Genomic DNA, 15341 nt, shown 5'->3' on the forward strand with positions numbered 1-15341 from the left:
TTCTTAGAGGGGACATCTAGATTAAATTCCAGCAAACAAAGCTGAGTTGGAGAAGATAATTCATTTCTGCAAAGTTTTGATGTCAGAAAACTGTGCAACTGATGTTAGTTTTAGCCTGTTCTGGATATTGCTCGTAGCTGACTTGCTACTGACAAATAAAGATATAAAGACTATGTATTGCATTTTTGTAAATAGCATCTTGCTTCTACTTTGGGCAAGTATGTCAGCTTCTGTGTTTTGTGTAGAGCTTTGGGTCTGTATGTATGAAAATCTTTTATGTACTTTTGAGAGAATAAATGTTAGTTATATACTTATTACCATTAATCTTCAACTCCATTGCTGACCAAAAGCAATTCTAGAAAGTATTCCAAAGTCTAATGTACCAAGGGAAACAGAATCAAGGTTGACTTTATTTTTAATCAACACATTCAACTTGATTAGAATAATGAAGTTGTGTTTCTTTTGTTTTGATGCAACTCTTTCATAGTAGGTGTAGCCTTAGATTACTGAGTTCAGTAATTCAGTTCTGGAAAAGTATTTGTTGCAATGTTTGCTGTGATTTTAATATTTGTTTTACCAAAGTAAATAATTTACTATGTCTGTGCTGTCACCTGTGGGTATATTGTAACCTAGAAGACTGAAACCTATAATATTTCATTACTTTAATTTTTCAGTACTCATGGGTAAGAGAAAGGAAGAAAGTGTTTTAAACCAGGGGTCCCAGAAAAGGCAGAGAAGAGAATACACAGATGTACATAGTGATGAGTCTAACGAAGAAGAAACTTCAGCGCTCTCAGCTAATGGTAGTGCCTCTTCACAATTGGTAAGTAGTTTAAAAAGTCACAGAGATGAAGATATAAGAAAAGTTCTGTGCTCGTTGAAATAAATATCTTGGATGTAGGCATCTGTAGAACAAAGATAAAAGAAGCTAGGGATACTGTCTGTGATGAGGACTTTTGCATGAGGTTATTCTGACGTTATTTCTTTTGGATCATCTAGTTGTAATAGTTGATCATAAAATAACAACATCCTGATTTAATGGAAGTAATACTACTGCAGTGGTCAAGTAAGTGAAGGAAATGAATTTTGATAGAACTATGGTACATTTCATTTATGGTTGCAGTAAAAGCAGACAAAATATTTGGAAACTAATTATTTACTAAAAGAAGTGCCAAATACTTGTTTGTTTTGTTTTGTATAGCTGACACTTCCAGATGCCTAAAAAGGTCTAGTGTTTGAAATGCAAATTTTGATGGAAACTTGAAAACAGGAATGTTATTTTTTTTCTGCTTTTCTTATAGCAGTTGAATTTTAGTTTGATAGAAGATTTTTTAAAATCTGTTTTTGAGATTGCAAATACTGTGCTGTATATTTAGACTGGACATTAGGAAACATTTCTTTACCAGTGGTAAGACACTGGACCAGGTTTCTCTGGGGTGTTGAACCTGTCTGGGTGCCACGTGTGTGCCAAAACCACTCTGTCACTGCCCTCTTCTCCTGGGCAGGGGAGAGAAAATAAAACAAAATGGTTGAGATAAGGGCAGGGAGAGATCACTTTCCAGTGACTGTCGTGGGCAGAGCAGACCCAGCCTGGGGAAATTAATGGAATTTACTTGCATTCAAATCTGTATTTGAGAGATAATGAGAAATGAACCCAAATCTTAAAACACCTTCCCTCCACCCCTCCTTGGCTCATCTTCACTCCATTTTTTTCTCCCCCCAACAGCACAGGGAAATGTGAGTTTTGGTTAGTTAATTACATGTTGTCTCTGCCACTCCCTCCTCAGAGGGAGGACTCACACTAGTCCTGTGCTCCAGATTCCCTCCCAAGGGATGCAGTCCCTCAGGAGCAGCTCCAGCATGGGTCCCCCATGGGGTCACAGGTGCTGCCAGCAAACCTGCTGCAGTGTGGGCTCCTCTCTCCACAGCCACAGCTCCTGCCAGGAGCCTGTTCCAGGGGAGGCTTCCCACAGGGGCACAGCCTCCTTTGGGAATTCACCTGCTCCAGCATAGGGCTCTCCATGGGCTGCAGGTGGATCTCTGCTCTCATGCCTGAAGGACCTCCTGCCCCTCCTTCACTGACCTTGGTGTCTGCAGAGCTGTTCCTCTCACAAAATCTCACTGTTCTCCAGCTGCAGTTGCTGCAATTACAGTTTCTCTTTCCTGACTTAACCTGGAAGTCACTACCACTGTTGCTGATGGGCTCAGCCTTGGCCACCAATGGGTCTGTCTTGGGGGTGGCTAGGGAATGGCAGTGGCTGTCAGACATGGGGATGCTTCTGGCAGGTTCTCACTGAAGCCACCCTTGCAGCTTCCTGCCCCTTGCTACCACAACCCAAAGCCAGTGCAGCTTCCAAGAGAGGTGCTTGGTGCCCCAAGCCTGGCAGTATTCACAAGACATTTGGATAGTGCCCTTAATAAAGTGCTTTAACTAGGTCAGCCAACTGTCTTAATTGTCTTAATATTTTATATTGTATTGATGGTAAGTTAGTAATGGGGAGAACTGAAAGTTACTATGTGTGAGAGATCAGCTGTGGTAACTTTGTTTTTATTTTTCTTGGTATCTGCTCTCTAGCAAATGACTTCACACATTGCCGTGAAACCCTTCTGTTTTCTTATGGCTTGTACCAACCAATGTTTTGTGTCACTGTAATTTTAATTCTCATTGTGCTTAAAATACATAAACTTAATCTCATTTAAATACTGACATGACTTGAGTTTTAATTGTTAACTTGAGTTTTAATTGTGTTATCTTTAGCCTGACGGTGAAGTTGGGATAATTGAAAGTATCCAGCTGAAGAATTTCATGTGTCATTCAAATCTGGGGCCTTTTCCATTTGGATCAAATCTCAATTTCGTTGTTGGAACCAATGGAAGTAAGTATTAATTGCGTAGAGTCTTTATCAAAGAACCCTTCTGTTAATAATGTATAAGATGTAATTGTTATTTGAAAAAGAATTGTGAGCCATCTTTCAGGCATGGACAAGGATTCACTTTTGAAATGAGGTACCACACAGGTCTATCCCAGCGTGTTAAAGGCTGGTGAATTAGGTCTTAAAATTGGAGGTTTTTGTAAAAGATAATGTGAATATAAATATTTTAATATCTAAATAATGCTTAAATTTTTATTTGAACTGAATGTACTTATATGTTTATTATTAAATGCACAGTAATTGTCCCAGTGCCTGGCAGTTCCCATCACTGAGTTTGGAGGGGCCACAGTGGCTGTAATGGGGGGCTGAAGTACTGCTAATAGTTGAAAAATGCTGAACTAGATGTGAAGCACATTCCGTAGCAACCTGCTTCCTGCTGGTTTCAGCTGCCCAAGGACATCCAAGATTTTCCAAGGCAGTTGCAGTTAGCCTGGAGGAAGGGAAGGTGTGTGCTCTAGGCTGGCTCTCAGAAGAGTGAAGGGTGTAACTGTGAGCAGTTGCCGCTGGATGGCGCAGGCAGCCCGGGGTGAGGCTGGCGCGCGTTTCAGGACCAGCAGGTCCATCATGTCCTGTCATGTCCTTTACCATATCTCATCTCATCTCATCTCATCTCATTTGCCATCCTTACAGAGCGCTTCAAAAGGATAACCTTAGCCCAGGCCCCAAAAGTGATAAACACCTGTGAGGAAGGTGTTACATAATGCAGCTCTGAGAACCAGCACATAAATCAGCATTGTGATCCACAATTATTAAACTAATATCATGAATGGTTACAGCAAATTCATTTTAGCATACTCTGGTCAGTTATATCAACCCTTATGAGCCACACATTGGGTGCTAGAAAGGACTGCTGTGATTTAATCCCTTTTTGCAACTAAATACCATGCAGCTACTCATTCATTTCCCCGTGTCCCCCAGTGATGGGAAGGAGAACTGGAAAAAGGCAAAACCTGTGGCTTGGGGTAAGAGCAGATTAATAATCAAAATAAAATAAAATACAGTAATTATTGTAATGAAAAGCAGAAAGAAAGAGAGGAATAAGACCCAAGAGAAACAACTTATACATATTATAGTTGATCACAGCCAGCTCATCCCTGAGCAGCAATCGGTGGCTGCTGGACAGCATCCCATAGTTTATGCACTGGGCATGACATTCTATTGTATGGAATATCCCTTTGCCCAGTTTGGGTCAGTTCTCCTGGCCAGGCTCCCTCCTGCCTTCTTGTGCACCTCCTCACTGGCAGAGCATGAGACACTGAAGAGTCCTCAACTCTGCTACTTAGCAATGACCAAAACATGAGCATGTTACCAGCATTATTCTCATGCTGAACCCAAAACAGTGCTGTACAAGCTACTAGGTAGTAAAGGAACTCTATCCCAGCTAACCCAGGACAGTATGGGGCACATAGGAACTATTATAAGAAAATAAAGTGATACCTGTTTATATACTTCTTCTGGAGAAAGAATTTAAAAAATTAAATATAAATTTTGAAAGAGCTTGAAACCTTTCAGGTAGTTAGATGAACAGTAATGTGTGTTTGATATCTTTTGTTGTATACATGTTTTCAGTATGCTTTGAAGAATGGGGAGATTCCTTCTGACCTATGACATGTTGAATGCAGCATGTCATTCAATTGCTGAATAGAAGTAACAGAAGTTTGTCTCAGCATGTTGGTTATTTTTAGGGACAACCTTGAAAATGGCAGATACTTTACTATACTTTATATGTTCAGTAAGGACAGAATTTGAGCTTCTAATGCATGAATATGAAGAAATCAAAAACTGTAATATGGATGGACTAGAAGTTACAGTATCTTCTCTTTAAAACAAGTTCAATGCTTCAATTACAGGTGGAAAGAGTTCTGTATTAACAGCACTAATTGTTGGACTTGGTGGAAAAGCCACTGCAACTAACAGAGGTTCCTCATTAAAAATGTTTATTCAAAAAGGAGAGACGTAAGTAAAACTTTAATCTTAAAAGTTGCATATGTAGTTTGGCAGTTGTCATTGAGGTTGGCTTCTGAGTTGTCTGTTTACGCTAATTTTCTGCATCTTATGGGATGCATCAGACTGGAATAAAAAGCATAACACTGAAGAGATCGTATTTGAACAATACCCTCCTCCTGCAAAAAAACCCCAAACCCTGAAAACGAAAAACTTCAGAAGTTTTACCACTAGTACACCATTATTTGTGAATGTTGTAGTTTGAACCAGCTGGAAATTAAACTCCAAAGAGCTGGTCTCTTTCCCCTCCAGTGAGAGGGATAAAGGTAGAGCATACAGGTTGAAATAAAAATGCTCTGAAGAAAGCTATCAACAAGATAAGGAAAAAAAAAACCACTGACAGCAACAATACTAAACAACAGTGGGTGATTACAAGCAAAAATGCTTACTGTGAAAGTGACTTCACAGCCCAAGTCACGTATCTCCTGAGACAAAGAAGAAGATGGCAAATGGAAGTGTCTGTACCCATGTTATGAGCAAAAGAAACAGCGGTGGACAAATCTTCTGCAGCCACACTCCTTCCCCAAGCCCAAGATAAGAAAAACAATGACACACCAACCCCACCGCAGGACTGGAGGCACCCCACTGCTTCACTCACCGTCCACCTTCCCTGGAGAAAGGAACAAAATGATGGCATTTGCACTTCATGTTCTCCTTTTCTTCCAGCTGAAGCTGTGCCCCCAGGTATGATGTGTGAGAAATGGGATAATGGAGGCATTCACTTGGCTCCAGGCTCTGCACCTCACAGTACTGGCAAGAAAGTTAACTCTGTCCTACCTGAAACTGGGACACTGAATTAACTAACATAGTCATATGTCTTCTGTATTCCCTGCTCTTGTGTATTACTTCCACTCTGTAATTGAATATCCTGCAGAAAAATTGGGTTCTCTAGAAAAATTCATAGGTGACTAGTTATCATTGATTTGCAAGCAGTGAGGTTAATTATTTTTCAATCTTTCTGGTGATGTGAATGGATATGCAGTATAAAGACCTTGACTTAAAACATGCAAGAAGTGGATTCATGCCTGCGGTGAGAGTGAGGATAACATGTTTAGGAAAACTAATAAAAAGATAGGAGGTTTAAGAGTTTGTATTTACACTTTATTCAGAGTCCCAGCCTTTTCCTTTCAGAGGTGCTTAAGAGTAAAATTGTTGGTAGTACTTGCAGTATGTGTATTAAGTTAATGTTTCAGCAGTCACTTGAGAAACAGGAATTTGGAACTGAAATCGCATCTCAGTTTTTCTAGAGGAATGCCTTAAGCATTCTGCTATAGATGAGTTTGGTTGAGCTGTAGAAGTCAGACAACTGTTTTATACAGAACCCAGTTTGAAAAAAGGAGAACTACCAAAAAGCAGCTTGAGTCTGCAATGTAAAATGAGGGCACTCAGAGGGGAAGATGGACGAAATCTTCTTTCACAAATATTTGCTTTGGTTCACTATTTAGGTGAAGCATAGGTGGTGCAAGTAGCAGTCTGTCTTGGTTTAGAGACAGATCTAGGAGAAAACACTCTGGAATGAGTGTTTCCTCTAAAGAAAATGACTTCAGTAATACCTTTTGCCAATGAGAAAGTGAATACCAGTTGGTGAAAGTGAAAAAACCCCTCTTTATTAACTAACAAAGTGCCCTCACGGCATGAAAAAAGAATTGAAAAAATGCTAGATATTGAGCCTTCATGACCTTCCCCCCCCACACAGAACAGAACAAAAAAAAACCCTCAAGATGCTTGAAGAAATAAAAAGGCTGGCCGCAGGGCAAAGCGGGGACAAAATGCCATCTGACTTGTGTTTCAAGGAAGAGGAAAAAAGTTTATGCATCAGCTTGGGCAAAACAGATGGGAACCTGTTGAACCTCTGTTGTTGGTCCCCTCCTCACAGCAGTTGAAGCTGATGGATTTTGGTGTCCTTTCTCTTGTTGGTTCATCTTTGCCCAAGGTTTTGGGTTGGCCAGAGTGGCCCCCACTGCCAGCCTCGGCTGTTATCTGATCTTGGACCAAAACCAAGTTGAAACAGCTCAAGAAAAAACAGAAAAATACCTGCAGAAGGATTGCTGTTGCTGTCTAGGGGAAAGGTGGAGTGGGAGGGGAAAAGAAAACTTCTTGCTAAAGCTGCTAAAAAGCGGAGCTAGCTAAGCAACAAAGTAAGCATCGCTTTCCACAGCACCCAGCACGCTGGGGAGTGTCATTGAACACAAAATCCACACAGGAACCCCAAAAGGCTCCTGCCCCTCCTCTGGACCCACCTAAAAGCCACGGCAGTAATTTCTGGGCATAAAGCAGACAGGAGTGGAGCATCATCATAAAATTTTCCCAAGGCACAGTCCCTTTTCTCTTCCTCCGAGCCACGGCTTTTGTGCTTTGGTGCTGAAAGACAGCGCCGGCAAACCCAAGATGCCACTCGGAGAAAAAGGAAGGGGAAGGAACAGCAGCGGCAGGAGCGGAGCCCAGCAAAGCTGTGAACAGCTGCAGCCACAGCACCAGTGCAGCACTGGGGCAGCACCGCCACAACCCCACCATAACACCAGTGCAGCACTGGGGCAGCACCGGCACAACACCAGTGCAGCACCTCCACGGCACCGGGGCAGCACCAGTGCTGCCAGAAGCACCGAGCACTCCAGTCCCGCTCGTGCACAGTCAGGCCCAGGAAAAGGGTCCCCTGGCCAGTTTGAGAGCCCTGTCAGGTCCCACCAGGTTGTGTCTTGTCCCTGTTTTTCTGTTGTTTTCGGACTGGGGAAGGGGAAAGTTAAGCTGTGAGCATCCCTGCTATTGTGCCTTTGTTTTCTCATGCACCATGTGGCCCAGCACAAGGCCAGTTGCCATTCTGCTTTCACCTGGGAAACCATGCCAGACGCTGTCCTGGGGAAGCATTTTTGTTTGGTGGTGAATACTGTTCCTTGGGTAAAACACTCTCTGTTTTGTGCACTTTTATTGATATTGTGGGCTTGAGATTTTGCAGTAAATTGTGATTCTGTTTTACAATTTCTATTACTGTTTTCTCCACTATGGGAAGAGGGTGGAGGAAAGGGGATAGTTTGAGTGGATTTACTTTTCCTGCTGGGTTTTAAACCAGCAATGTGTCTAATGCTGCTATGGCTCAAACCAAATAAATGCACGTTCTTCTGATTGGTACCATGACTGACTATGACTATGCAGCTGTGACCTGCAGGACGCATGACAAATTGTATGGAAAATTAAAATGTTTTGATTTTTTTTGTTGTTGTTTTTAGATTTGAGATTAATTTAATTCGTCTTTTTTATTATTTTTTTATTTTCTTTTAGTTCTGCAGATATTTCCATAACTTTGCGAAACCAAGGAAGAGATGCATTTAAACCTGAATTGTATGGTACTTCTATTACTGTGAATCAGCGCATTAATCAGGATGGAAGCAGAACTTGCAAATTGAAAAGCAAATCTGGTTGGTGGTAGTTTGCTTTGTTCTCAGTCTTATTTCTCTGAACTTGTTCATGACTTTGAATTGCCTTGATGTTAGTAAAGGATGATGTTTCTCTTTTCATAAAATCATTCAAGGATGATGACAATGTCCTTTTTTTTTTTTTTGTTTTTATCCTAGACTAAGAATATTTTGGCATGTTAAAAGCATTATGTATTTATCGATATGTATTATTTAGTATGTCAGGTGTTACACTATGTATTCGTTTTTATAAAAATCTGCTTGTGTGATGAGGCTGAACATAGTTTTTAGTCTTTTTGGAGATTGTATTAAATTTACTGATTTATCTAAATTCTGTCACAGAGAACAACTTCACAAGGAAGGACTTCAGTTAGAAGTCTTTCTGCGCAAATGCAAACATATTTAAAAATAACAATAAAAGAACAAACCCTAACCAATGTTCCTCATTTAGGACTAAGTCTGCGTTACAAAAAGATTGATCTCATTTTTTACATTTTTTACAATGGACAAAAGACTGCGGCATTGGACCTATTGATATTTTTCATTTCTTTTTTTACCACTAGGGACCATAATTTCTTCAAAGAAAGAGGAACTCATAGGAATACTGGATCACTTTAATATACAGGTAATATATAATAATATATGAGTAGTTGTAGTGTTTAAATTCTATGCAGTTTAAGAAGACATTGGCATGTGATATTATAATTCTTCAATTAAAAAGAAATGTATCATTCCTTGAAGGAGTTTCACCTCTTCCATGTTATTTAAAGATCAAATTCATCAGCAAAAGGAAAATTGAAATATATACCTCATGCAATGCAGAATAGGATGCTGTCCCAGACAGATAAGTATTTGCTGTCATCTGTGAGTCATCTGTCCTGTTGGTAAAAGTCTTGACATATGTAGCTTTCTTTTGTATCTGGAGAGGTTTGTTCTGCTGATTATTTCAGTTCTTGCTTTTCAGAAATTTGAATGTGATTTTACTGCCTACATGATTAATAAGAGATCAGATAGTGCCTATGAAGTTTAAAATATTCAACATACTTAGAATTTCAAATCATAGAAATTTAAGTTAGGATGTATTGATTTTGTTTTGTGGCAACGTCTGTAAGAATATATGAGTCAATTCATTGCATTTATTGCAATACTTTGTTACAACAAGAATTTCTAATGCTGTTTTTGTTAAATAAATGGAACTTACAGGTACTGTTTTTATAGAAGACACGTATCCTCTTGTAAGCAGTTCCTTAGTTGTCCTTGCTGTGGTTCTGTTTTGTACTTGATATAGTTGGATTTTTTAGTGTTCTGTTTGTTATTGTTTTTGTTATGTTATGTTTCGGGTTTTTTTAAGATGTGAGAGGATTAGCAAGCTTGATTTCTGAACCTTAGCTTATTACTAAGTTGCAAGACTGGAAAAGGGTGCTCATTTTCGTGTATTTGCAGTTCCATGGTAACTTGTAATTAAAATGAAAATTATTTATTTTTTGCAGGTAGATAATCCTGTGTCTGTTTTAACCCAAGAGATGAGTAAACAGTTTTTACAGACTAAAAATGAAGGTGACAAGTACAAGGTAAGAAAAACAATTTAGCATACTCATAAAACATTAAAATAATAGTTGCAAATTTTTAGAGCATTTTGAAAAAAAATCAAATTCCGTAATTTTAATAACCTGTTTTGGGCTAACTCAGGTAAGTAGCTAAATACCACACAACCACTTGCTCACTTCATTTCTGTTCTGCCCCCAAGCTTGGGATGGGGGAATAGGAAATGAAGAGTAAAGGTAAAAAAAAGTAAGAGGGATGAGATAAAATTTGTATTGCAACTGAAGGGAAAACTGAAAGCATAGAGAAAGAAAGTGAAACAAAATAAGAGATGCTCAGGCAATTGCTCACCACCTCCTATTGGTAGACTGAGGCCCAAGCAGAAGATGGGTAATCCCCCTAAACCCTCTTTTATCTGTTTATATTGCTGAGCACGACTCTGCTGGTTTGGGCTGGGTTAATTTTCTTCATGCCAGCTTGTGTAGGGCTGCTTTGTGGATTTGTACTGAAAACAGTATTGATATTGTGGAGATGTTTTAATTTGTAAAACTAAAACTGTTTTTGTAACTGAGCTCAGTGGGTCTCACTTGGGCCATTGATTATAGGTCACAAGAGACTGGGCTTTAGTCACAGTAATTTTTCATCCTGACCACAGTTCAGGTCAGTAACTTTCTTTGACAATTCTTAATAGAAGTGTTGTTCTGCTTGGGTTGTTAGTCAGGCAAGGAAAACAAGTTTCAAAGGCTCTTCATCAGAAAGAGTAGCATGTCACACAGTCCAAGTTCCTGGGAGTAGAGGGAGTTTCTGATAAACTGAAGAGGAGCTGAGCCCAGCTTCTGTTCATCAAGGTTGGGGCCTAACAAACATTTCAAATATCACATTGTGGCCCGAGGTGGGGTGGAAGTTGTGTGTGGAAGTACCACCACAACCTGACCAGTTTTTTCATTCTGGGTATCATTCAGCATGCAGGGATATTGGGATGAATGGTCTTCCTGTTGTAATTATTGAAAGTCCACTTAAATAAGGTGCTGATCTCACATTTGCATCTTTTTATTCCTTTTCAGTTTTTTATGAAGGCAACTCAGCTGGAACAAATGAAAGAAGATTATTCATTTATTGGGAAAACTAAAAAAAATACCCGCGTTCAGATAGAACAAGGGGAAGAGGTATGTAAAGGTTGAAGTAATTACTAGGACAAACCTGAGCAGTGAGGGAAGTACAGGAGTTAAAATGCATAGTTCTGGTTTTATTAGGTCTCAGTGACATTAAATTTCAAAAAACCCAAATATTTCCAAAATTTCATATTATATCACAGCTTTTTGTAGTCATGATTGAACCCCTGTTTTCTTTTTTAAGCGTCTTGAAGAACTTAAGCAGCTGTATTTGGAAAAGAAAGAAATTTTCAAAAGCATTAAGTTTGTGAGTGACATGCAAAATCGTCTCGAAGATTTGAAACATCAAATGGCGTGGGCAGTGGTAAATGTCTTGCTAAATTATGTTTGTTCATGTGAAATGTGCTTCATTTCCAGTCTGCTGTGGATATGCTAATATAGGTTCTCTTTAGGTGATTGAGATGGAAAAAGAAATAGAGCTGCTCAAAGAAGGCATTAAAGCTGAAGAAGGAAATACAGAGCTCCTTCAGAAGGTAGAAGAATGCCAGGTACGTGTATGTTCTAAACCAGATATCACTCTAGCTGTAGTCACCCTCCAAGTCAGAGATCTGTTGTGGAGATTTTCTTGGGTATCATTGCCTTCAGAACAGATAAATGATTTCAGGAGACCTCTGGAAGTTTTGGGATGGTTCTTGAGACTTCTTGTATGTAGCAAGAAAGAATAATTTTGTCATACATTCTGATTCACATATGAAACACATTTTATGCAGAGAAGCCATCATCAGTGTTTTGAATCTAGAATAATGGAATGGATGGGAAGAGACCTTAAAAGATCATCCAGTTCCATCCCTCTGCGATGGGCAGGGACACCTTCCACTGGATCAGGCTGCTTAAAGCCCCATCCCATGTGGCACTGAACACTTCCAGGGACTGGGCATCCACAGCTTCTCTGGGCAGCCTGTGCCACTGCCTCACCACCACCACAGTAAAGAATTCCTTCCATATATATATCTAACCTAAATTTCCCCTCTTTCAGTTTAAACACATTATACCATGTTATTTAATAAAGATAATGAAGAGTCTCTCTCCAGCTTCCTTGTAGACCCCCCTTCAGATACACAAAGACTGCTATGAGGTTTTCGTGCAACCTCCACTTCTCCAGTCTGAGCAGCCCCAAAACTTTTCAGTCTGTTAGCACTTAGTTTCCTTTTTTTAAAAAATGTTTTTATGATTGTTTTTCTTTCTTTTAAAAAGTATTTGTTTCACAATTGAGACATTTTTGGTTTATGCCTAACATGTCTATATAGTGATGAAGAAATATTGTCTAGATGCTGGTTTCATTTCTTTTGATGTCCTGGTACTGACCTTATTGTATTAAGAGTCCTGTGTTTGAGTAAACCTTGAGATAGAAGAAGAGGTTGCTGTCTGCATCACAGATTTGGTGGTCTGTTGATTTCCCAAGAATGAACATTTATGAGTTTTCATCTTAGCATATCCATAGTGGCAATAACTTGCTTTATTTTTTCAAATCCAACAAAAACAATTGAGGTGTGTCGGATGGATCCTTTTGAGAGATATTTGTCTTGTAACATAAAGAAGTTTTGAAGAAAATTTTGTTCCATTACTACTTGTTTTGTTGTTTTTTTCACCAAAGGTAAAAGTGAATGAAGCAGAAAAAAATTACAAAGCAATACAAGACAAACTTATAACAGTAAGTGAAGAAGCACAAGCTCTTCATCCTCAGTGTATTTCTTTGAAGGCTGAAGTGCAGGCAAAAAGAAAAGCAGTCAATGAAACTGAGGTAGGCAAAAAAAAACCCCTTTCAAAGTTCATACCAATTTAAAGCTTTAAACTTGTCCATGCTCTACCCATCTGTAATTCTGCACCTGTGTCTTGGCTTCTTGAGTCCATAGTGGAGTTCAGAACAGGTGCAATTTCCTGCGTGTCTGACCAGTAGTGTCTGTTGGGGGCCCCTGGCGTTTATGTTTTTGCATAGTTACTAAACAGTGTTAAGCTTAGGTCAAAATAAATAAATAGATGTAATTTTTGAAAATCGAGTTAAGTTTGTCTGGTTTGGTGCAGCTCAGTATTTACTCAAAACTGTAGTTCTTTTAGAAATTATTTCTTCTATTTCTTAAACTACTGTGTCCTATTTCCTTGATAGATTGTTTATAATCGTTCCAAAACTGAGTTAAAACGTCTGGAAAAAGACAGTGAACAGCTGCGTAAACGAATTGAAGAACTGAAAAGCTGGTAAATACAGATACAGTGGTTATGGTGTATGTTTATTAAGGTACAGGTGGAAAAGAAGTGGGATTTTCTGATTAATGAGGAAACCTGCAGTAATAGAAAATATTTGTTTAGTCTTTAGCAGGCTCCAGTTAAATGCCTGAATATTTCTGGTCCTGCTTCTTTACATACTAAGATTTTGACTAGAATATCAAAAGAAGAGGTAATTGAGTAGAAAAAGTGGCTTCTATTTTTGTTTGTTTGTTTGCTTGTTCGTTTGTTAGGGGTTTTTGTTTGTTTTGGGATTGTTTTGGTTTGGTTTTGGTGATAATAGATATTCTCTAGCTTCCATGCTAGTATAAAACAAACATGTCTTAAACTAAATGCAGTAGGAATGTAACTGGGGAGAGTTACATGAGATTAGAAATTTAAAAAAAATTAAAATTGGCATTATTGCTACATAGATCTTGCAAGTTAACAGAATCTTAAATGTAAATGATGAGTATGTAAATGTAAATGATGAGTAAATCGTCTGTATGCTACAAGTAATAAAATTCATTTCACTTGTAAATCATCAGTATGGTTTTAAAATATGGACGTATATTCTTTTCTAGTGCTAATCAGGTTTCAGAGCCTGAGAAATTGGAAAGACAGAGGAGAATTGCATACCTGAGGGAGCAGTTAAAAGCATTCCATGATGAAGAAATAATGATTGGTCAGCAGGTGGATCAGTTTCAGCAGGCTATATCTAAGTGTAGGGAAGAACATTCTAGACTCAGGTAAGTTGTGGTTTTTGAGTGTAATTGTTCACCTCTTTGAAATTAGAGAGAATCCCTTCTTTTCTATATTCCTTCTTACATACCTGTGGTCTCTGAGGTGTTTGGCTCCAGTTTCTTTTTCACATTATAAGAGAATAGATACACTTAGGAGTAACTGCTGCTTCTATAGTTAAGGTAGATTCACAGAGGCTTTGAGGCAAAGTGGTTCAAATTTAGCCCATACACAAGATAGAAAAAACAAGGCACTCTGGCTTTGGTTTGGAAACCTGAACTTGAACAATGATTACTGGAGATATTATGGAAATGTCAATTATTGTCTTAAAGGATTTGAGAATTGTTCGTTAATGAACTTGGTTTAAATTACTCTTATCAATTATTTTACCCAATGCTTACTGTGTTTTGTTGAAGATCTTTGAAGACAGTGAAATTGAAGCATATAATTAGAAATGAAATAAATTTATTATAATTTGTTAGAAATAAAGAAGTCTTGTGGAACTGTTGCAAAGTAGTAATTTTATCTTCTTTAATGTTTCTTGAAACTATAAAAATATTATTGCATGTGTGTACCTAGCTTTATATTGAACTACTGACATCTTGATACACAATGCTATTAGTAATTGAAAAACAAGGCTTTATAATTGTATTAGTGCACTTAAGGCTCTACAACGACTGAAAAAAAAGTCTGTTATCTTAGGAGAGAAAGCAGTGAAGTGCAGCAAGCACTGGATGCCCAGCAGAAACAACTGAGAGACCTGAAAGATAGTAAAACAAACACTTTGAAAAGATTTGGACCACATGTACCAGCATTTCTTGAAGCAGTTGAAGTAGCCTATAAACAAGGACACTTTAGAAAGAAACCTCTTGGACCTTTAGGTAAGCATAATTGCTGAAACTTATTTTCTCATGGGATATTTTAGTATGGCTGCCAACATAAGTAGTAGTCTTTTTGAAAACTTTGTTCTTTAAGGAGCTTCAGATATATCTTCTTCTTCTGTGCTTCCTGGACTAAAGTTTTTATCATGATAGGTTACCTTTTGCTTCTGTCATGCACTCACTAACAGCTACTGGCTTTCCTCATTTTCCAGCTGTTTTTGTTGAGGTATTTTACAATGGTAAACTTTCACTGCATCCTTGCAACTCCCCCACACCCTCAAAGCATCAGAGAACTGTGCTTTGACTGCTTGTTCCTCAGTGGATAGCACTGTCCAGATCTTGGACAGATTTTGTTCAAAATGTTCAGTGGCTGACTTGTGGGTTTGTCAAACTTGAGATGTTTTGCATGGAACAAGTCAGATAGACCCAACTGAGATTTTCTTGGGAAGCTAACTTTTA

The 15341-nt window shown here is 38.6% G+C and overlaps 1 protein-coding gene across 2 annotated transcripts in view; it reads left to right on the top strand.

Annotated features, from left to right (window-relative positions):
* SMC6 (structural maintenance of chromosomes 6) overlaps positions 1-15341 on the top strand; it is a 42430-nt gene that overhangs the window by 11139 nt on the left and 15950 nt on the right. For both annotated transcript variants that reach the window (XM_062489690.1, XM_062489688.1), the window contains exons 3-15: positions 675-823; positions 2759-2876; positions 4784-4889; positions 8214-8350; positions 8911-8972; positions 9838-9918; positions 10954-11055; positions 11246-11365; positions 11454-11549; positions 12656-12802; positions 13166-13254; positions 13845-14009; positions 14704-14882. In XM_062489690.1, the coding sequence (XP_062345674.1) occupies positions 680-823; positions 2759-2876; positions 4784-4889; positions 8214-8350; positions 8911-8972; positions 9838-9918; positions 10954-11055; positions 11246-11365; positions 11454-11549; positions 12656-12802; positions 13166-13254; positions 13845-14009; positions 14704-14882 (1546 nt within the window). In that variant the 5' untranslated portion in view covers positions 675-679. The remainder of the gene's footprint in view (positions 1-674; positions 824-2758; positions 2877-4783; positions 4890-8213; positions 8351-8910; positions 8973-9837; positions 9919-10953; positions 11056-11245; positions 11366-11453; positions 11550-12655; positions 12803-13165; positions 13255-13844; positions 14010-14703; positions 14883-15341) is intronic.

The sequence above is a fragment of the Cinclus cinclus genome, chromosome 3 (genome assembly GCF_963662255.1).
Source record: "Cinclus cinclus chromosome 3, bCinCin1.1, whole genome shotgun sequence".
NCBI classification, from domain to species: Eukaryota; Metazoa; Chordata; class Aves; order Passeriformes; family Cinclidae; genus Cinclus; species Cinclus cinclus.